This window comes from Myotis davidii, unplaced genomic scaffold, assembly GCF_000327345.1.
Source record: "Myotis davidii unplaced genomic scaffold, ASM32734v1 scaffold88, whole genome shotgun sequence".
NCBI classification, from domain to species: domain Eukaryota; kingdom Metazoa; phylum Chordata; class Mammalia; order Chiroptera; family Vespertilionidae; genus Myotis; species Myotis davidii.
Window position 1 is genome coordinate 4,750,740 of NW_006300377.1, and position 19,635 is coordinate 4,770,374.

General features: G+C 47.0%; 1 protein-coding gene across 1 annotated transcript in view; it reads left to right on the forward strand.

Moving 5' to 3' along the window:
- The window catches only part of CSMD2 (CUB and Sushi multiple domains 2), a 495,158-nt gene that overhangs the window by 347,507 nt on the left and 128,016 nt on the right, over positions 1-19,635 (forward strand). The window contains exons 23-25 of the mRNA XM_015572780.1: positions 4,682-4,838; positions 8,106-8,297; positions 11,989-12,115. Of these exons, the coding sequence (XP_015428266.1) occupies positions 4,682-4,838; positions 8,106-8,297; positions 11,989-12,115 (476 nt within the window). The remainder of the gene's footprint in view (positions 1-4,681; positions 4,839-8,105; positions 8,298-11,988; positions 12,116-19,635) is intronic.

Genomic DNA, 19,635 nt, shown 5'->3' on the forward strand with positions numbered 1-19,635 from the left:
GTTGAGAACCACTGGCCTAGACTATTTTGCAACTAACAACTTCAAGGAACAATTAATTGTTGAAATAATCAAACTGTCTCAGAAAAGAAAAACATTAGGACCCATCTCCTAACTCATTTTATTTAAATGAGGAACAAGTAGAAACACTGACATCAAACTGAGTAAGGGCAGCATAAGAACAGAAGCTACTAGGCCAGTCTTACCTACCATCATAGATCTAAAAATTCTACATACAATATATTGCATCTAGCTGGGTATTAAAACTAAGTGGAATTGATTCCAGGAATGTGAGGATATGTGTCATTAGAAAAGCTCATACTGTTATTTATTCGGCACACACTATGAAATTGCCATTTTTGTAGGTCAAAAGTAATTGAATATTGGCAATTTTATGCATGTGGTTCAACCTAATATCCCATAAACAGAAGAGAAAAATACATGATCCTGTCTATCAATGCCCCCCCAAAACATCATGTAATGAAATTATATATCATCCATGATTTTAAAAAATATCTCATACAACTAAAGGCAGAACTTTCTTAATCTTCTAAAAAGTTTCTACCAACACCTACAGCAAACATTATCCTTAATGACAACACTTCCTAAAGATATCCAGTAAAGGCAGGTCTAAGACTAGTACTTCTATCTCTAATTGTATTCAACATTATACTGCCTCTCCAAGCCTCTATAATTTACCACCACCCCCCAAAAGAAGATAGAAGGAACAAAGAAGCTATAAAATTTAGAAAGGAATATATAAAATGTCTCTTATTCCAAAAATACAAAAGAATCAACTGATAAACTATCAGAACCAACAAGAGAATTCAGCAAATTGCTGGTGTTTCTACAACCAATTAAAACATAATCGGGGGTGGGGGGGATGATCTCATTCATGACAGAAACAAAACTATATGGTATAAAGAATAAGCCTAACAAAAATGTGCATAATCTTTACTGAGAAAATAAAACCTTATTTTGAAGGACATTAAAATAAATGCAGGGAGGTTTCCTGTTCATGGATGAACAAAAGGTATGAACAGGCAGTTCACAGAAGAGGAAAGTAGAATTAACAGTACCCTTATGAAAAGATGCTCAACCTCAGTGATAACCAGGGACATACACATTAAAGCAAGGTACCATTTCACACCCATCAAACTGGAAAAAATTAGAATGCCAGAAAATACTAAGTGTTGGCGAGGATATAAAGCAGGGAAAACTGTCATACATTATTAGTGAGATAAAATTGGTATTACTCATCGGAAAGCAGCCTGGCACTATCTGACAAAGTTGAAGATGTGCCTTTGTTGCAACCAGCTTCTCTGTTCTAGATGTGTGTCCTAGAGGAACTCCAGTGCATGTGTGCATTCAAGCAGACATCAGCAATCGCATTGTTTGCCACTGTGTGTAAAAAGCTATCCATTTAGCATATTTATTTTTAAGCCAAGCCATCTTGCTGAGCTGTCAGATGTAACGGTACATGTATATCAAAACATCAAGTTGTGTACCTTAATTACATACAATTTTCATTCATCAGTTATGCCTCAAGAAAGCTGGAAAATAAAAACATCTAAAAGAGAGGGGAAATAGAAAGAAGCTGAGATGTAGCGGATGCACATAGATTCTCCTAGATTTCTCAAGGGGATGTTGCCATCACCTGTACATAATGGTGAACTGGACCATCGAAGCAATTTTCTTATAGACAAGCAATATTCTGTTAGGAAGTAAATGTATACAGAGACCCAATTCCCAATAGCAATAAAAAATATAAAAATATCCACACCCTAACCGGTTTGGCTCAGTGGATTGAGCATCGGCCTGGGGACTCAAGGGTCCCAAGTTCGATTCCTGTCAAGCCAGGAATAAATACAGAACTTTATGGAAAGATATAAAAGACAACCTGATTAAATGGAGCCAGACACTGTGTACATGGAAGATTTAGTTCCCTATAAATTCATTTTTTTCTCTAATTCATACATTTAATGATTATCAGAATTGCACAGGTTGGTTGTGGTTTTTTCTTTTGTAGGGAGGGTTTTGTTTTTGATATGAGAAAATTCTTTTTGAGTGTATCTAGAAGAATAAATGTGGCAGCCTATTTTTTTAAGTTAAAAGAAGACAAATGAGGGAGCACTTACCCTATTAACTATTTATATTCTAAAACTACAGTAATCAAAACAATATGGGTCATGCACAGGAATAGACAAATAGAAGAATGCAATAGACCAGAAAGTTGACAAACAAAACCAAGTTTATATAACTATGTATGTGATAATGGTAGATTTAAAATGGGTGTTGGATGAAATATTTGGTTTGGTTAAATGACTAATCAACCAGAACAAAAAAAACAAAATGGAAACATGGAATCTTATTCTTATACTAGAGACCCGATGCATGAAATTCGTGCAAGAGTAGGCCTTGCTTCCCCTGGCTGCCAGCACTGGCTTCCCTCCGGCACCCAGGACCTGGGCATCCCTCACAGCCCCAGCTTTGTTTGGAAGGTTGTGCAGTCTAATTAGCATATTACACTTTTATTATTATAGATCATATGCCAAAATAAATCTAGGTGGATTTAAGGACAAAAGTACTAGAAGAAAGCATTGGATTATTTATTTATCATATATTTATTGAGTGCCTCTTACGTGCCAGGGCACACATTCTGGACAGCAATGTATGAATAATTATATTGGGGGTTGGGTTAGTTTTATGTTGGAAATTCTTAGAGCTATTTAAATGCTGTTGGGAAAAATATTTAATGTTTTGAAAAATATGTGCATTATATTAAGTGAAAGAGCAGTTACCATATAGCATTTAGAGTTTGATGTTGTATTTATAAAAATAAATATGCATAAGGAAAGATATGCATAAAACAAACCTAGAAAGACAGAACAAAATGTTATGAGTGCTGAAAGTTGCTTTTATTTTCGTTGGGCTTTTATAAGTTTTCTGCAATGAATATTTTATCATAATGACACTTAATAAGAACATTTTTGTTCTCAGAATTAGGATGAATTATGCTTTGAAATTAAGGAAAAGATCCTGTTCCCGTTACACTTTCATTAATTAACAACAATTTCTTAATACCATCATATATCCAATGAGCATTCAAGTTTCCAATTATCTGATAAATGTCATCATATTTTCTAAATTTGCAATTTATTTGCATCAGGACCTAAATAAAGTCCACACATCGGATTAGTTGCCTCATGGTTTTTTTTAATCTATAGGTTTCTACCTCCATCTCTTTAACCCCCACTCATAATTCACTTGTTGAGGAAGTCGGTCATTTGTCCAGTGGAATCGTTCATGTTCTGGGTTTGCTGACCACATCCCCAGAGTATCACCCCATGTGTTCCTCTGTCCTCTCTCTATCAAACCAATGGTTTGATCTGATTCTGGTTTGATTTTTTTTTTCCAGCAAAATGACTCCATAGGTCATAGTATGTCTTCCATCAAGAAGTGCATGATGTCTGGTTGTCTCCCTTACTGTGATGTTATCAAATATGGACGATGAATACCCTGATCAGTTCATTCCAATATATGCTTTAATGGGTAAAATAAATGTTATAACAGTTCGGTTGCAGCAGTGGCCAAACCCTTTGAACTGGGGCCATCTGTGTGTCTGCTGGAACGCCGGAATTGTCTCCGTCTATCAGTGACATAAAGCCATTGCACATAGGATCTGGAAACAGACTTGAGGCTCCCGGGGGCCTAAACAAATCTCTGTAACATACAGCACTGTTAGCTTGAAGGATGACTTCCTTTAGAAGGCTTTGCCTCATAAATAGTAGAATGGAAATATTGTTGCAATTTGCTGGCAGCTGGCACCACATCCTGTGCCATGCACAAATATTCATCGCCCACCCATAGATCCCATCTTTGATATTTACCAAAGCAGCAGGGGGTCCTTCACTCAATCACAACTTCTGTTGTTATTTGTACAATTATCTGGAAAGGAGCAGCAACCTTGAGACCTGGGAGGCCAGTTCATTATTCTGATGATTGTTGACTTGGCTGGTGCTCAAAAGTTCAGGGGACAGATGGGACAGGGAAGCCAGATGCCGGCACGATCCCACCCCTGGCAAGCCCAGCAGGCCCTCGCTGGAGTCCTTCTTTTAGGAGAGAAGGAGCAGAGACTGAGCTTGAGGATGGGAAAGTGCCATGACATGCTGGTCATCTTAACTCCATCCTGCCTGGATCCCAGGGGCCATGTCTAGAAAAGTGGTCAAGTCTGAGGCCACTGCCACAGTGGGGTGGGGTCAGGCAGGAGGACAGCTGTCTCATCTCCTGAAAGAACAGGACCGAGTATCTAGCGATGCAGAGATGTCGAATGCTTTCAGCGTGCCTGTCTGCAGAAACAGATGGCTTCCCAGGCTGCTGAAGATTAAGCTGGTGCCCTATCGGGGCTGGAGAACAAGAGCAGGTCTCAGCTGGAAAGGTCAGAGCAGCAGGCAATTCCTAGAGACTGAGTTCACACGGAGATGGACTGGGCTCAGATCTGGCACCAGTGGAACCAGCTCAGTGGCTAGCTCCACTCACCATCTTCCTTGTACCTGGTGACTCACTGCCCCCCTAACAGTTGTTATCGATGTTGAACTCTGAGACTGGGGGCTGTGGGGTGAGAAGCTGTTGTTTGAAACAAGGTCATGCTGCTGACGTTGGGTTGGGGTCTCCCTATGTCCAGGTCTATGATGGCAACAACAACTCTGCCCGTTTGCTGGGGGTATTCAGCCGCTCGGAGATGATGGGAGTGACTTTGAATAGTACATCCAGCAGCCTGTGGCTTGATTTCATCACCGACACTGAGAACACCAGCAAGGGCTTTGAGCTGCAGTTTTCCAGTAAGTCTTGCTTGCTTCTGAGTGGACGAGAAGTCCGGTTGTCCCTGATTGGGAGGTTGGACTCTGGGTTTACTCTAACTGGCACGTGCTTAGTTGCTTGTTTTCTCTAAGGCAGTGGTTCTCAACCTATGGGTCGCCAACCTGTGGGTCACAACTCCTTTGGGGGTCGAATGACCCTTTCACAGGGGTCATCTAAGACCATCGGAAAACACAGATATAATTACATATTGTTTTTGTGATTAATCACTATGCTTTAATTATGTTCAGTTTGTAACAATGAAAATACATCCTGCATATCAGATATTTACATTACGATTCATAACAGTAGCAAAATTATAGTTATGAAGTAGCAACGAAAGTAATTTTGTGGTTGGGGGTCACCACAACATGAGGAACTGTATTAAAGGGTCACGGCATTAGGAAGGTTGAGAACCACTGCTCTAAGGCATTGTGCCTGAGATTGGGAAAAGCTGCCACTTTTCAAACCATAGCTCTGTGGTTTAAACGTGTTTAGCTGAGTTGAGGGCCTACCTTTTAGTCACTAATATTTTATTTTTTTAATATATTTTTTTTTATTTCAGAGAGGAGAGAGAGATAGAAACACCAATGATGAGAGAGAATCATTGATTAGCTGTCTCCTGCATGCCCCACACTGGGGATTGAGCCCACAACCCGGGCCTGGGCCCTGATGGGGAATCGAACAGCGACCTCATGGTTCACAGGTCAATGCTCAACCAACCACTGAGCCACACCAGCCTGGCTAGTCACTAATACTTTAAAAATAATGAACACTGAGGCTTTTCATTAAAGCCACCAAAGTTAGCCTTTGCTAATTATGGCATTTATAAAATAACTAGTGGCCTGGTGCATGAATCGTGCATGGGTGGGGTTCCCTCTGGGTGGCCTGCAGAGATAGGGCTGAAACCCACAGTCCAGTGCTGCCTGCAGCTCCTACCTGTTGCTCCCGCTCATCCTCGTCCCACTATGCTTGCCACGAGCTTGTACCCAATCAGCCTCGATCGGGAGAGGCTTGCGCTGCCACAGCAGCGCTCGCCAGCCATAAGCACTGCATCTGACGCCCTCCCAAGGGGAGTGGCCTATGGGGTTGGGCTGAAACTGGCTCTCCTACATCCCCTGAGGGGTCCTGGATTGTGATAGGTCACAGGCCAGGCTGAGGGACCCCACCAGTGCACAATCGGGCCAGGGAGGAACCGCGGTGAGGGCTCCAGGGTGTGTCCAGCGCATCTTGTTCAGTCCCGATTAGCCAGACCCCAGCAGCAAGCTAACCTACTGGTTGAAGATCTGCCCCCTGGTGGTCAGTGCACATCATAGTGAGTGGTTGAGCAGCCTTAGTATATATTTAACATATTACACTTTGATTGGTTGTTTGGTTCTGCTGTTCAGTCTATTTGCATATTACCCTTTTATTATATAGGACTAGGCCTAGTGCATGAAAATTCATGCACTGGAGTGGGGGGTCCCTCAGCCCAGCCTGCCCCCTCTCACAGTCTGGGAGCCCTCGGGGGCAGGAGGCGACGCGGTGATCAGGGGAAGGCAACGCCCCCAACACACCTCTGCTGCTGCCACTGCCAGCAGCACAAGCCTCGGCCGGCCCTTGTTACCTGAGCCTTGGGCGCCCTCGGTGGCTAGGGGGATAGGGGACTGGGGGACAGTGGAGGTAGGCGTGTGGCAAGGCCGGTGCCTGCTGCCCCAGCGGGGCTGAGGGACTGGGCACCGCCATCTTGTGGCCACCATCTTTGAGGGCACGGCAGTCAATTAGCATATTCCCTCCTTATTGGCTGTGGGTGCCACCATCTTTGTGACAGCATGAGGGGCAATTAGCATATTCCCTCTTTATTGGATAGGATATTCAACTACAGCCAGATGTAAAAAGATGCAAATGTTAATGGACAATTATGTTAGTTTTTACTACTTCCTAAAGAGCTAAGTCTTGATTCTTTCCCTCTTTTTTTGTGTGATTTTAACTTTCTTCTTCACTCCTGGGATTTTGAAAATGGAAAGCACCCAGGTTTGTACACAGCCCTGGAGTACTTGGGGGTCACATCCCCATATTTTGGCTCCCCTGCCATTTGATTCATTTATTTGAGCTTCTACTTGCCCAGTACATACAAAGTAATGTACTTTTATAGACTATTTTAAAGTCCAGTGAGTATCCATCAACCGATGAGGGATGAAACAACCTGTGTTCTGGAGTATGTGGCACCAAAAAGGATGGGATACCTGATTCATGCTTCAACACGGATGAACCTCAGAAGCGCAATGCTCAGTAAAGTAGCCAGTCACCAAAGGCCACGTGTTATACGATCCACTTACAGGAACTGTCCAGAACAGGCAGAGCCACAGAGACAGAGGGAAATCGGGGCTGCCTGGGCTGGGGGAGTTGAGGGGGATGTGGTGGGCTTCTCTTGAGGGGATGAGAACGTCCTGCGTCGACTGTCTTTCTTGGTGCACAACTGTGCAAAGGTACTGAAGATACTACATGGTACATGCTGGAGGGTGGATATTTAGTATGTGAATTATTTCCCAATAAGTCTGCTAGAGAAAACACACCCAGTGAGGCTACTCAGGATCCCTCTCCCTGGGCTCAAGGCCATCTGACAGAGGAGCTGTGCAGGTCCTGGCGGACTGATCAGTGGAAGAGGGATTCAGCAGAGTCGTCTTCGAGTTCCACTCCCATCATCTGAGATGGTATGACTTCGGAACAATGTATCTAACCTTCCTAAGTCAGTGTTCTCAGTTGTAAAATACACCGAGTTATACCCTCCTGTGAGACTCCCATTAATAATAAGTGAAACAGCATGTGAGGCACGGTATCAGAGAAGCTCTGTAGCGGTTTCCTTCTCCGGCCTTTGCAATAGAGCACATTTAAGCAGGCATGACAGAGCTTGAAACACACATTTAAAGCAACTTTCCCATCAGAATATCTCGGTGAGCAAACCCGAAAGAATAGTTCCCACTTAGCAAAATGCTATGTGGTCAAACAGAAGAAACAGAAAAGTCAAAAACTATGCCTGAAAGCTATTCAAAGCTCGCCTGGGAGAAATAACTGAAATCCTTTGCATAGAGCATCGGGGGAATGAATACCCCATAGTACACCCTCACCCGAGCACAGCAGTGTGATGCCCCGCAGCGCGTCCCTCAGAACTAGAGACACGTGTTGCTGGCTCCCTCGAGGAAGTGGGCTCCAAAGGACTGTGGTTTCTGCCACGGCCGGTCTTGCTCACCCTTCTTTTCTCTCTTCGCCAGGTTTTGAACTCATCAAATGTGAGGACCCGGGAACCCCCCAGTTTGGCTACAAGGTTCACGACGGAGGCCAGTTTGCAGGGAGTTCTGTGTCCTTCGGCTGTGACCCTGGGTACAGCCTGCGGGGCAGCGAGGAGCTGCTGTGTCTGAGCGGGGAGCGCAGGACCTGGGACCGACCTCTCCCCACTTGTGTCGGTAGGAGGCCCCTTGCTTGCCATTGTCATCCATTTAGCAAGTGAGACCAGAGCCAAGCCAGGCCCCCAGATTCGTAAGGCTGGTGACAGAGGAGAGGGAGAAGAGTGGACAAGAAAGAATTGGGAGGAGCCTGGGTCCAGGGCTTCCTGCAACCTCAAGACTCGAATGAGTCTCTAGCTCATGCTGGGCCTCAGTTTCTCTGTTGGCTGTGCTTCCTTTTCTGGGGAATGTTGAAAGAAAGGGTACGGTCATAAACTATCTTAAGAAGGAATAGAACAATGAACTAGCATCTCCCTAAGCCTGGGTGCTTCCAGGATGTCAGCAGAGGCTCTCAGAAGCCTTATCCACATGCCACAGACTGGAGAAGCCTGACCCAAGGCAGAGTGTGAAACTGGCAAACTCGCCATTCTGTCTGTCTGGCCTTTCATCTTTCACCTTTCACCCAGCTCCCTGCAGTGTTACCCTACTGGCTGTGTCCTGCTCCCCAGCCCCAAACAGCAGGCCTGCCTTCCCTCCATCCCCACCCGCTTGTCCCACCACCTCAGTGTGTCTGCAGCACTGGCTAATCTCATAGGAACAAAACACCCACTGGGAAAACATCTGAGGGCCTGCCAAGGGCCATGTGACAGGATTGGTGCCAGCATGTGTGGAGGCAGAGAAACACAAAAAGAAAGAAAAAGGCATTTTCCCTGCCCTTCGGGAGCCCATACTCTAGCAGGGAGAACAGACACATGAGCAGATTATTAATAATACACGATAAGCACGGTAAGAAGAGTTCCATGCCGAGTGTTGGAGGCTGTGAGAAGGGTTTCCATAGGAGGTGATATTTCAGTTGAGACTTTGAAAGATGGGTAAGAACTCACCACCAAGCGGAGTGGGGTGGGGCGGTGGCCCGGGCATGTGCGAGGGCTGGGGAGTGCACCGGTGTGGTGGACAGTGTTAACAGCCAATAGTCTTTTCCCTTAGACAATTACATTTTTCTAATTTATTTTTTTTAATTTTGTTTTATTGCTTAAAGTCTTACAAAGAGTATTACGTATGTCTCCTTCCCCCCTACCCCCCTTGACATTCCTCCGGTCTCCCCTATCCCCCAGTGTCTCGTGTCCATTGGTTATGCTTCATTGCATGCATACATTAAGTGCCCATCAGCAGATGAGTGCATTAGAAAACTCTGATACATCTACACAGTGGAATACTATGCTGCTATAAAAAAGAAGGAATTCTTAGACAATTACATTTTAGCAGGATCTTCAACAGTTAGACAGCAGTATCCAAAGGCAAGGAGTTTAAGCCTCTAGGCCAGTGTAGTGGCCTCTACACAGCCTCTAGATCAGCGGTTCTCAACATGTGGGTCTCAACCCCTTTGGGGCTCGAACAACCCTTTCACAGGGGTCGCCTAAGACCATCGGAAAACACATATATAATTACATATTGTTTTGTGATTAATCACTATGCTTTAATTATGTTCAATTTGTAACAGTGAAATTGGGGTCACCACAACATGAGGAACTGTATTAAAGGGTCACGGCATTAGGGAGGTTGAGAACCACTGCTCTAGAGTCTTTCCCTCTCTGTGTTTGAGGTTGACTCAGTCTGCAGTCATACCCCATCCTCTCTTCCTGCATCCCTGTTTTCATCCCCTTCTTTCACGCATGTGCCAGGCCCTGTGCTAGGCCCCAGGAATCGAGGAGAGCAGGTCCCAGCCAGCAAGGGAGACACATGCATAAGCAGACACAGATAGAATACCGCAGGCAAGCCAGAGCGAGCAGAGTGTGAAGGAGAGATGATGATTCACATTATAGGCCAATTACTTGCTTGCCAAAAGGATTCACTGTAAGGTTCTTTTGCCAGTTGGACTGAACTTTGAGGAAGCGCTCAAGCAGTGCTAGAAAGAATATTTATACTTTGAAACTCAGAGGCCTTCCCCACTGGGACTCCCTCAGACCCCACTCAGGGGAGTGAGGCTGTGTATTTGGGATTATGGGTGTATATTTTTACACATGTCACATCACTGTAGACTTTATCGAGGTCTACCAGCAATGACTGCTGTGACTTATACATCCAGGTGTGTGCTTCATTGGTGAGTGTGTGTCACAGCCCAACAGGGGCAGCCAGGGTTCTGGGATGGGAAGAAGGGGCAGGACCAGGAAGATCAGAGTCCAGTCGTCTTGACAGTGACTCTGCTGCAGGCTGGCCACCTCCGAGAATGTGGCCTGTGAGGAGAGCAGCGGTGTGTCCTCCGGAAGTGCTCCCAGTGCTGCTCCTCTGAACACTTGCTTTCTCCAAAGCCAGAGGGGTTTCTCCGCCTGGAATACGGAAGGGAGCTCTAGCCAAGGACATGGTCATTTCCTGCCACCTTTCTAGCTTCCTCTTCTATTTGTGGGGCTGTCAGTCTTTCTCTCCACAACTTATGTGTCATCCTCTCTCCTCACCCTGCTCGCTGCTATGGGCCCATTCCATCCTGCGTCTGTCGACCAGGTTGCCATCGCCCATCCCCACAGCACCACAGCACAAGGACTCGAAGTGAGTCTGGAGCAGAGAATCTGGTCTCAGGAGCACTGGCAGAGAGCCCTCCCCCAGCCCTGGCTGAGTGGTCCCGTGTCCAGCCATAGTGCCCTGGACATCCTCAGTGGGTCCATTAGAGCAGCAGGTGAAAGCCAGTCTTCTGTTTGTGACAGTGATCGCATCTTCTGTTTCTTCCAGGATCTTGTCCATCAGTCATTCCCTTTCCTGAAAGCTTTCAACCTTCATTTTCATGCTCCCTTGATTCAGACCTTTATCATAATTGGCCTGGGAAGCAATAAGTTTTTTTTTTTCATTCATTGGATCATCCACCCATCTACTCATTTGATAAGCATTTATTAAAAACATCTCTCATGTGCCAAACACTGTACTAGACACTTGATGTGAAAATATGGGTAAGACAAGGTTTCTGTTGCCATGGAGCTTATAGTCGTGTGGAGGAGGTAGACATGATAATAGCATGTTGCACATGCTGTGATATAATCTGTTCATGCACCGTATGCATGTACCATATTTGTTTATCCATTGACCAGTTGATGGACATGTGGGTTGTTTCCAGTTTTTGGTTATTATGAATAATGCCACTGTGATCATTTGGGTACAAGTTTTTGTGTGAAAGTATGTTTTCATTTCTCTTGGGTATATACCTAAGCACAGAATGGCTGGGGTTATATGATAACTATGTTTAATTCTGAGGAACTATGAAACTGCTTTCCAAAGGGGCTGTACCATTTTAGATTCTCACCAGCAATGGATGAGGGTTCCAGTTTCTCCTCATCCTCACCTACACTTGTTAGTGTCTGTCTTTTTTATTTTAGCCACACTTGCAGGTGAGAAGTGGCATCTCACTGTGATTTTAATTTGTATTTCCCTAGTGATTGCTGATGTTAAATACCTCTTTATGTGCCTCTTTGCAGAAATGTCTATTCAAATCCTTTGCCCATTTTTTTTTCCATTTTTAAATTGGGTTGTTTGTCTTTTCACTGTTGAGTTGTAGGAGTTCTTTGTAGATCTGAATACAAGTCCCACCCAGGGGCATTCTGTATGCGGAGCCCAGTCCCCTGGAATGTATGAGAGGGACTCAGGGACATGGAAAAGAGGAAGCATCAAGTGGTCACTGGCAGCACAGGCCACCCCATGAAGCTCACTCTTTTGGGATTTCTTTCAGCCGAGTGTGGAGGGACAGTGAAAGGAGAGCTGTTGGGGCAGGTGCTGTCACCCGGTTATCCAGCTCCCTATGAACACAATCTCAACTGCATCTGGACCATCGAGGCTGATGCTGGCTGCACCATTGGGTAAGTGTCTGGCTGGCCAAGTGACCATTGTCAAGTGACCATTTAGGGGAATCATCACCAGCCACTCAGCTGGTAACCAGTCCCACCCACCTCACCTGGCAGCCCTGTGAACAGCAGGGGTGTAGGACCCCAGGCTTGGGCTGGGCCCATGGAGAACCTGGAAAGGCCCGTCTTGGCCTCACAGGGCTGCCACCCAAGTTCATACAACTCTGTGGTCTAGATGGCACAGTTACAGCAGAGTGACTGAGGGCATGGGCTTGATGTCATGTGAACCCCAGTTTGAATCCCAGGACCTTGGCTAACTGAGTCTTTTATCCTCTGAGTCTTACTATCTCCTCTGGATTGTGGGTTATAATGCCAACTTCTCAGGATAAAGCACTTAAAAGAGACGCTGTATGCATTGTGCTCAGCACAGTACTTGGAACATGGTAAATATTTAACAGTGGCTCTGTGGTCGTTTCTCTGACAGCAGTAAGGGTCAGCTTAAGTTGTATGAGCCAGATTACTTCTCTTTCTCAGCCTGAATTTCCTCAACTGTAAAATGAGGACAAAATTCTTATGGTTTAGGGTTGTGGAGAGAACAGTTACAACATCCAACAAGGAAAGTCAGAAGAAAAAAAAGGAAGGGAGGAAGGAAGGTTGGCTCAGGTATAAAGGTCGTTATATGACTAATCTATATAATAAAAGCCTAAACAACCGTTACAGCAGAATTACCAGAATAACCGGTCACTAGCATGCACACTGACCACCGGGGGGCGGACACTCAATGCAAGAGCTGCCCCCTCGTGGTCAGTGCTCTGTGGGAGCGCCACTCAGCCAGAAGCCGGGCTCACAGCTGGCGAGTGCAGCGACAGTGGCGGGAGCTCCCCACCCCCACCCACCTCTGTGGCAGTGCTAAGGAGCAGTGAGTCAAGCAGTTAGGAGCAGTGAGCAGGCAGGCAGTAAGGAGCGAGGGGTCCGAACTGCGAGAGGGATGTCTGACTGCCGGCTTAGGTGGATGTCCCCTGAGAGGTCCCGGACTGCAAGAGGACAGAGGCCGGGCTGAACCACCCCTCCACCCCTGGTGCGAATTTCGTGCACCAGGCCTCTAGTACATCCATAATAGTCTCCCAGTAAATATGAAATGAGCATTGAGTGTATCAAGAGCATAATGACTCATTTACTGTAGTGTTCAGGTATGCAAATCAGGAAGAGGTCTTCCCCTTTTCCACCTTGGAGCATTGCTCATTCATGCACTCACTTCATTCATTCAGGTAACAACTCTGTTTAATACCTGGCAGTGCCTGTGCAAGGTGCTGGCCTTGTGCAGATGAATGAGACCCTGTCACTGTTGACAGAGAGGAGAAGAGTGTGCGCAGAGTGAGGTGAGGGCATAAGGAGGGGTATGAAAGGCAGGACAGGAGGAGCCCAGAGATTTCCTCCTGAACGATGAAGAGGGGTTGCCAGGTAGCCAAGGAGAAGGACTGGTGGGAGGGGAAAGGCCTTCTGAGCAGAGGAATTGACCCAGATGCTCAGCCTCGAGATGGAAAGGGTCCACATGGTGGAAGGCAGGCAGCAGTGGGACATAATGCCGGGGAGCCTGTGGTGGCCCAGCTCGGGGCTGCGATGCTGGGCCTGGACCTGTCGGCAGCCTGCGGGAGAACATGGGATCGACTGGGTCCGGGACCCTCGTGAGGAAACTGCCTCCAGAATGTGGGTGGGTGAAGAGGCCTGAACCTCGATGGTCACAGTGGGGATGGAGAAGAAGGAACAAATGCAGGAGACATGTAAGTGGTCACCCAGCTGGTCTCCCTCGCCTCATAAACATGGAAACTGAGGTTTCTTCTGTGTCCCCATGTCTTGTTGTGTAGCTCACAGTGTAAACTATACAGACAGGTGGAGAGAACAGCACACCCAGAACCTGCGGACCTGCCGCCATTGCGAGTGCTTCACCGTATTTGCTTGCTTGCTTTTCCCTTTTCTGTTCATCCTTTTTTCTCTCTTTTTTCTGAATCGCTCACAAATGAATTGTGGACCATGACACTTCATTCCTACATACTTGGCAGCATCTTCTAAAGAGAAGGGTGCACTCCTCGGGAAGCAACGTTAGCCTGCCCAGGACTAATGAAGGTTTAGGACAAGGGCTGGGGGAGAGCAGAGCAGACCGGAGCGGCTGACAGCGACAGTATGGGCGCAGTGACAGGAGTTCTGGGCAGGATGGGGACTATGATCACTTAGGGCAACAGTGGGCGTGGGGTGGGCTGGGAGACCAGGGGCGCCCTTCTTAGCTGTCAGAGAGAACCCAGACACATACAGGCAGTGTCCTCTCCCGTGTGACACAGCAGGAGCTGGGAAGTCACAGGGCATGCAAGTGTATGTGAGGACCCAAGGTGGGAATAGCAGGGAGAAGGTGAAGACGGGTCAGTCTGTCACATGGAAGGCTTCTTGAAGCCAGTGCCAAGTGAGCAGAGATGGGCTTCCCAGATGCTCTGAGAGCTGCCCAGAGATGGAGATGATTGACAGCTCATCTTCCCCTTCTCCTTCAGCCCCCACCCCAGCTTGCCTTCCCAGTGTGTGCGGCAACTATGGGCACTTTGTACTCAGCGCGTCTTCTCTCTTCCTCTCCCTTTCTCTCCCTCTCCCCCTCTCTCCTCTTTCCCCCTTTCTCTGTCTCTCTCCCTTGCCATCCCCAGACACCCCTCACTTGGATAACCAGCAGCAAATGTAAGGTGGTTTATAATTAGACCGGAATTAAGACAAACACATTTAGCCCCTTTTGTGTTCGAGTTTTTATTCAGAGTAAGCTTTCGTTATTATTTCTTAAATGTGAATATCTTTATAGACTTTTTGTAAGAATCGATACTCTTTTTTAAGAATTCAAAATGCAAACAAGAGAGATGTTTATCAAGTAGAAATCAGAAGTCCCCACAATCTCACTCGGTCCTCCACACACTATCGATAGCCGTGCCACTTGGCATGCCAATATGACATGAGCAAATGCAGCAGACGTGGTTCCCCAAACAAGGTCATCTCTATGCGTGGCTCACTCATCTGATTTTTGTTTCACTATTTAGTCATGTATCACCATCTTATTGTGTCAATATATATAGATCGGCCTCTTCCTGTTTGACGGCTGCAGGGAATGCTAATGTGCGCACAACCATAATTTATTTAACGGCTCCTCTGTTGATAAAGTGGATTATTTTCAGGATTTCACTCCAGTAAACATCCTTACACATGAATCTTTGAACAGTCGCTCAGTTGTTGTCTTAGGATATATTCTTGAAAGACAAATACAAGATGCGTGACCTCAAATTTCCCTCTAGCGGGTGCAACGATTTCCTCTCCACCGGAAGCCTGCTTCCCCACACGGCACCTCCGCGGTAGCCAATCCCGGCGGCATTCACCAGTTTGGTGAACAAAATGATATTAAATTGTCTTTGCTGCTTCAGGTTCTTTGTATAGGTTCCTTGGGGGAGTTTATGTTTTTCATATAGAGCGTTCAACTCAGTTCATTTCTAAATAGTTTATCATTTCAGTTTAGATTTCTTTTTAACCTGAGCATTTAAGATTGTTTTAGAAGTTACTAAATGATTACATATGATCTTTTGTTGTTATTTTTATTTTTACTGCATTGTACCCTTTTTGCCTTTTAAATTTTTGTCTCATGTTCTATGAATGTCCGAAGTGAAAAGAATATAGGGTTTTATGTATTTCTTTTACATCAAGTGTATTATGCTTTCTTTCAAACAGACAGTATGCTTTTTCATTGTTTTTCTTTATTTTCAACTCTTCTGTTGTCAGCGGACTTGATTTAATGGGCGTGGTCTTCCCTCTAGTGATTTGAAAGTTCTAGATCCTGTTTTTATTCTGCCAGTGATTTTGTCTTTTCGTTAATTCTGTTTTCAACAATATTTATCCTGGTATTTCTCCCCCTTTCTTTTGGAAACCTTGTTTTTACTTTTGTTTCTGTTTCCAAGAAGCTGTGTTTTGTGTTTAGTGATTGCTCTTGGCAGCCTGTTTTTGTTTTTATCCGTGGTTATCGTCTTGCATCTCTCTGAGAACAGTACTTATGTTTTGTTTTTACAATGTCTCCCGCTTTTCCCTGCATTAACTGCATTGTATGGTGGGACCATGTGGTCTGGCCATTCAGCCGGCTTCCTTTGAAGCGCTGCTTCTCTTTACATCCTCAGAGTTTTGTCCTTTATTCAGTATCAATTTGTAGCTGAGACCTGGGCTCTGGCACCAGACCACCTGCCATGCCACTAGCTGGGTAGCTTAGGAAGCTCTTCCAGCAGCAGTCTGAGCCTCAGTGCTCTCATCTGCAAAATGGGGATTTAAAATAGTACCTGCCATCTCAGTTTGCCATGAGGATTAAGTTAGTTAACATAGGCACTTAGAACAGTGCCTGGCATGTGACTCCCAAGTGATGAGCGGGGCCTCCAGGAGGCAGGTGGTTGTGGTTGTGAAACACCCTCTGAGCACAGCAGGCTGTCGGTTACCCCTCAGTCACAGGCGGTGGGTGCCAGGCTGTTGGTGGGAGCAGGTGTCAAGCAGTCCCCCCTTTGGGTGTGCCAGATGGGAGGGGAGGGGAGACAGCCCACAGGCCAGGCCCTGAGACTGTTCCCAGGGGCACAGACAAGAGAAAGCTTGCGGATGCCTCCCCCCACTCTGACCCAGCCCCGACCAAGTGTGGGGAGTGGCCAGAGGGATGTGAGGTCAAGCTCAGCCTGGAAGGTGGGCAAGGAGAGTCCCCTTCCAGAAGCGCCCAGGAGGGACCGCGGTCAGGCTGACCCTTCCTGGATGTGCACTCAGACCGCCTGGAGCAGGGACACCTGCGGCACTGTGTCCTGACAGCCGGGAACGGGGCAGGCTGTTGATGAACTCCGTCCAGGCTGGGCAGCTGGTGGCAGGAGAGCAGACCCTCGAGCTACACCTGCCACCTCGCTTGCTTCATGGTCAATATGTAGAACATGGAGGTTTTATCCCATGTGGCGGGACCTCTTCTCAATTTCCACTGTTGGGCTGGAATTTTCCTTTTTCTAATCAGTGGACCAGCTCAGATGAAAATTTCAGGAGAGGGAAGCAATGCCCTTTTCTGTCTGTTCTGCCCTCTCCCCAACATCTGTCAAACACCTGCAGCCTACTCGGCTCTGGATCGGTTATGACGGTGCCCATTTTATAAATGAGCTCATTGAGGCCCAGAGAGGATGGCTGTCTCACAGTTAGCCAGTCAGGTGGGCTTCCATCCCGTCTGTCCAGCCCTGGTCTTTCCTCTTCCCAGTCTGCCATTCGGACCCTGGTTTAGTGCTAGTGAACAGAACACGAGCACCTTGTGTTCTTGAGCTCCCTCCCTGTACCCAGCTCTGTAGGCTGTGCCGTGGGAAACACGCAGGTCAGCCCACGGCTGGCTCTTGTCTTCCAGGGGCTCACATGTTTGGGGGAAATAGTCAAACAGGTGCTCCAAGACAAGGTAGATGCTGTAAGCAAGTCAAGTTCAGTAACAGAGCAGAGAGAGAGAGAGAGCTTCTGTCTGGAGGTGCAGAGGCGAACATTCCAATTGAGGGGAAGGAGAGTAAAGGCACGAACACAGGGGACATGGGGTCTGTCCCCGGGACAGTCCTCCCCATGTGGCTGGAGCCTGCATGGGGCTGGGGGGTGGGGGAGGGTAAAAAGTTTCTTGAGTAGAAAAGGGTCTCTGAATGGATTTCTCATGGTAACGAGGACTCACTGGAATATTGTGAAGACAGTAATGACATTCCGTTCAATTAAAAATCCTGGAGCATTTACTCAGTGGCAGGCATTCTGCCAGGCTCTGAGCATATAAATATGAATACGAAACAGTCTTTCCCCCTTGAAGACCTCGGTCTTGCAGACAGATGCTCTAGGGTTAGGAATGGAAACAGGACGACCGACCAGCGTGGCACGGGCAGACGGAGGTCCACGCTTCTCCCAGAACGAGCCTCTGCAGGTCCCATCCAGGCCTGCGCTCAGGATGTGGTCCCTGTCCTCCGGCTCCGCCCACCTGGCAGCTGCTCCAGCTCCAGGCATCCTGTCTGTGTTCCAGTTTCAAAGAAGAGGGAAGGGCACAGAGCCTTCTCCTCGTGAGAGTATGCGTCTTTATTCGGGAAGAGCCACCATCCTTAGAGACATCTTCGCACATCTCATTAGTCGGAGCTCGCCAGGCCTGGCTGAGGGAAAGCAGGAAGTCAATTTGGTTTTGGTTTCGCTTTTAGAGCAGTGGTTCTCAACCTTCCTAATGCTGCGACCCTTTAATACAGTTCCCCATGTTGTGGTGACCCCCAACCATAAAATTATTTTCGTTGCTACTTCATAACTGTAATTTTGCTACTGTTATGAATCATAATGTAAATGTCTGATACGCAGGATGTATTTTCATTGTTACAATTGAACATAGTTAAAGCATAGTGATTAATCACAAAAACAATATGTAATTATATACGTGTTTTCCGATGGTCTTAGGCGACCCCTGTGAAAGGGTCGCGACCCACAGGTTGGCGGCCCACAGGTTGAGAACCGCTGTTTTAGAGTTTCAGTAGGAATGACAGACAGAGGAGAGGTTTGGAGCACAATAGGAAAGCGTTTGCAGGGATAGTTCATGATTCCGGGTGGCAGCGGGGGTGGGCAGGGTATCCCCCAGACCAAGTGCTGGCCTCGCTGCATCTAAATGGCAGTGGCAGTTCCCTGTGCAGGTGGAGGGGAGGGCCTGCCAAACATGTGGAGGAAAGGACAGCCAAAATGCACAGCTGCTCAGGAAAAGGTCGTTGTCTGGCGTGACTCAGTGTTGCCGCTTCGGGAAGATCAGGGTCAGCCACACAGAACCAACTGGCTGTGAAGCCAGAGAGGAGTCCAGTGTAACTGTTGGAGGGGCCTGGTAACGTTCAGAAGAACTGGGTCTTGTTTCCTGAGTACAGATCGTGCTGGGGTTGAAAGCTCTGTGGTCTGCCTCCATGGAGGGGGAGGCGTGGAAAGGGGAGGGACAGTCCTTTGCAAGCGAGCTTTTCCTAAAGACACTGGGGCCTGTGCAGAGTGGAGAACTTATTGTTCCTGGGAGCTCTGATTTCTGCTTCTAACACCCATGTGGTCATAAAGCTCATTTTAGCTAATAGTCCTAGTTGGTTGATTTTTAATCATAGGGATTAATGCAGAGGGCAACCTGGAAACTCCGTTCTTGGCTGTCAGTCTCAAAGCAGAGGGATTATCAAAAGGGTGGAGCAGAGTGTTGATTAACCAGAACCCCTGCCCGTAGAGCTTGTCTTCCTGGGAGGGTGCTGGACTAGACACAACATCTGGCTGTGCCTGCAGCCCAGACTCCCCCGCTGCAGCTTCGCATCCGCCACAGGGCGCCGGTCCCCACCGTGCTCAGGGCTGCTTCCCTCTAACCAGCGAGCGGCCAGCTGGCCCAGAGGAGGCAGAAGGCACCAGAAGTGGAGCTTCTGTTCACAGCTCTTGCCAGGAATTGTGGCCGCAGGTTGAGTAGCTTCCAGAAGGTTTACCCATGAGCAGTGGCAGTAAGTTAA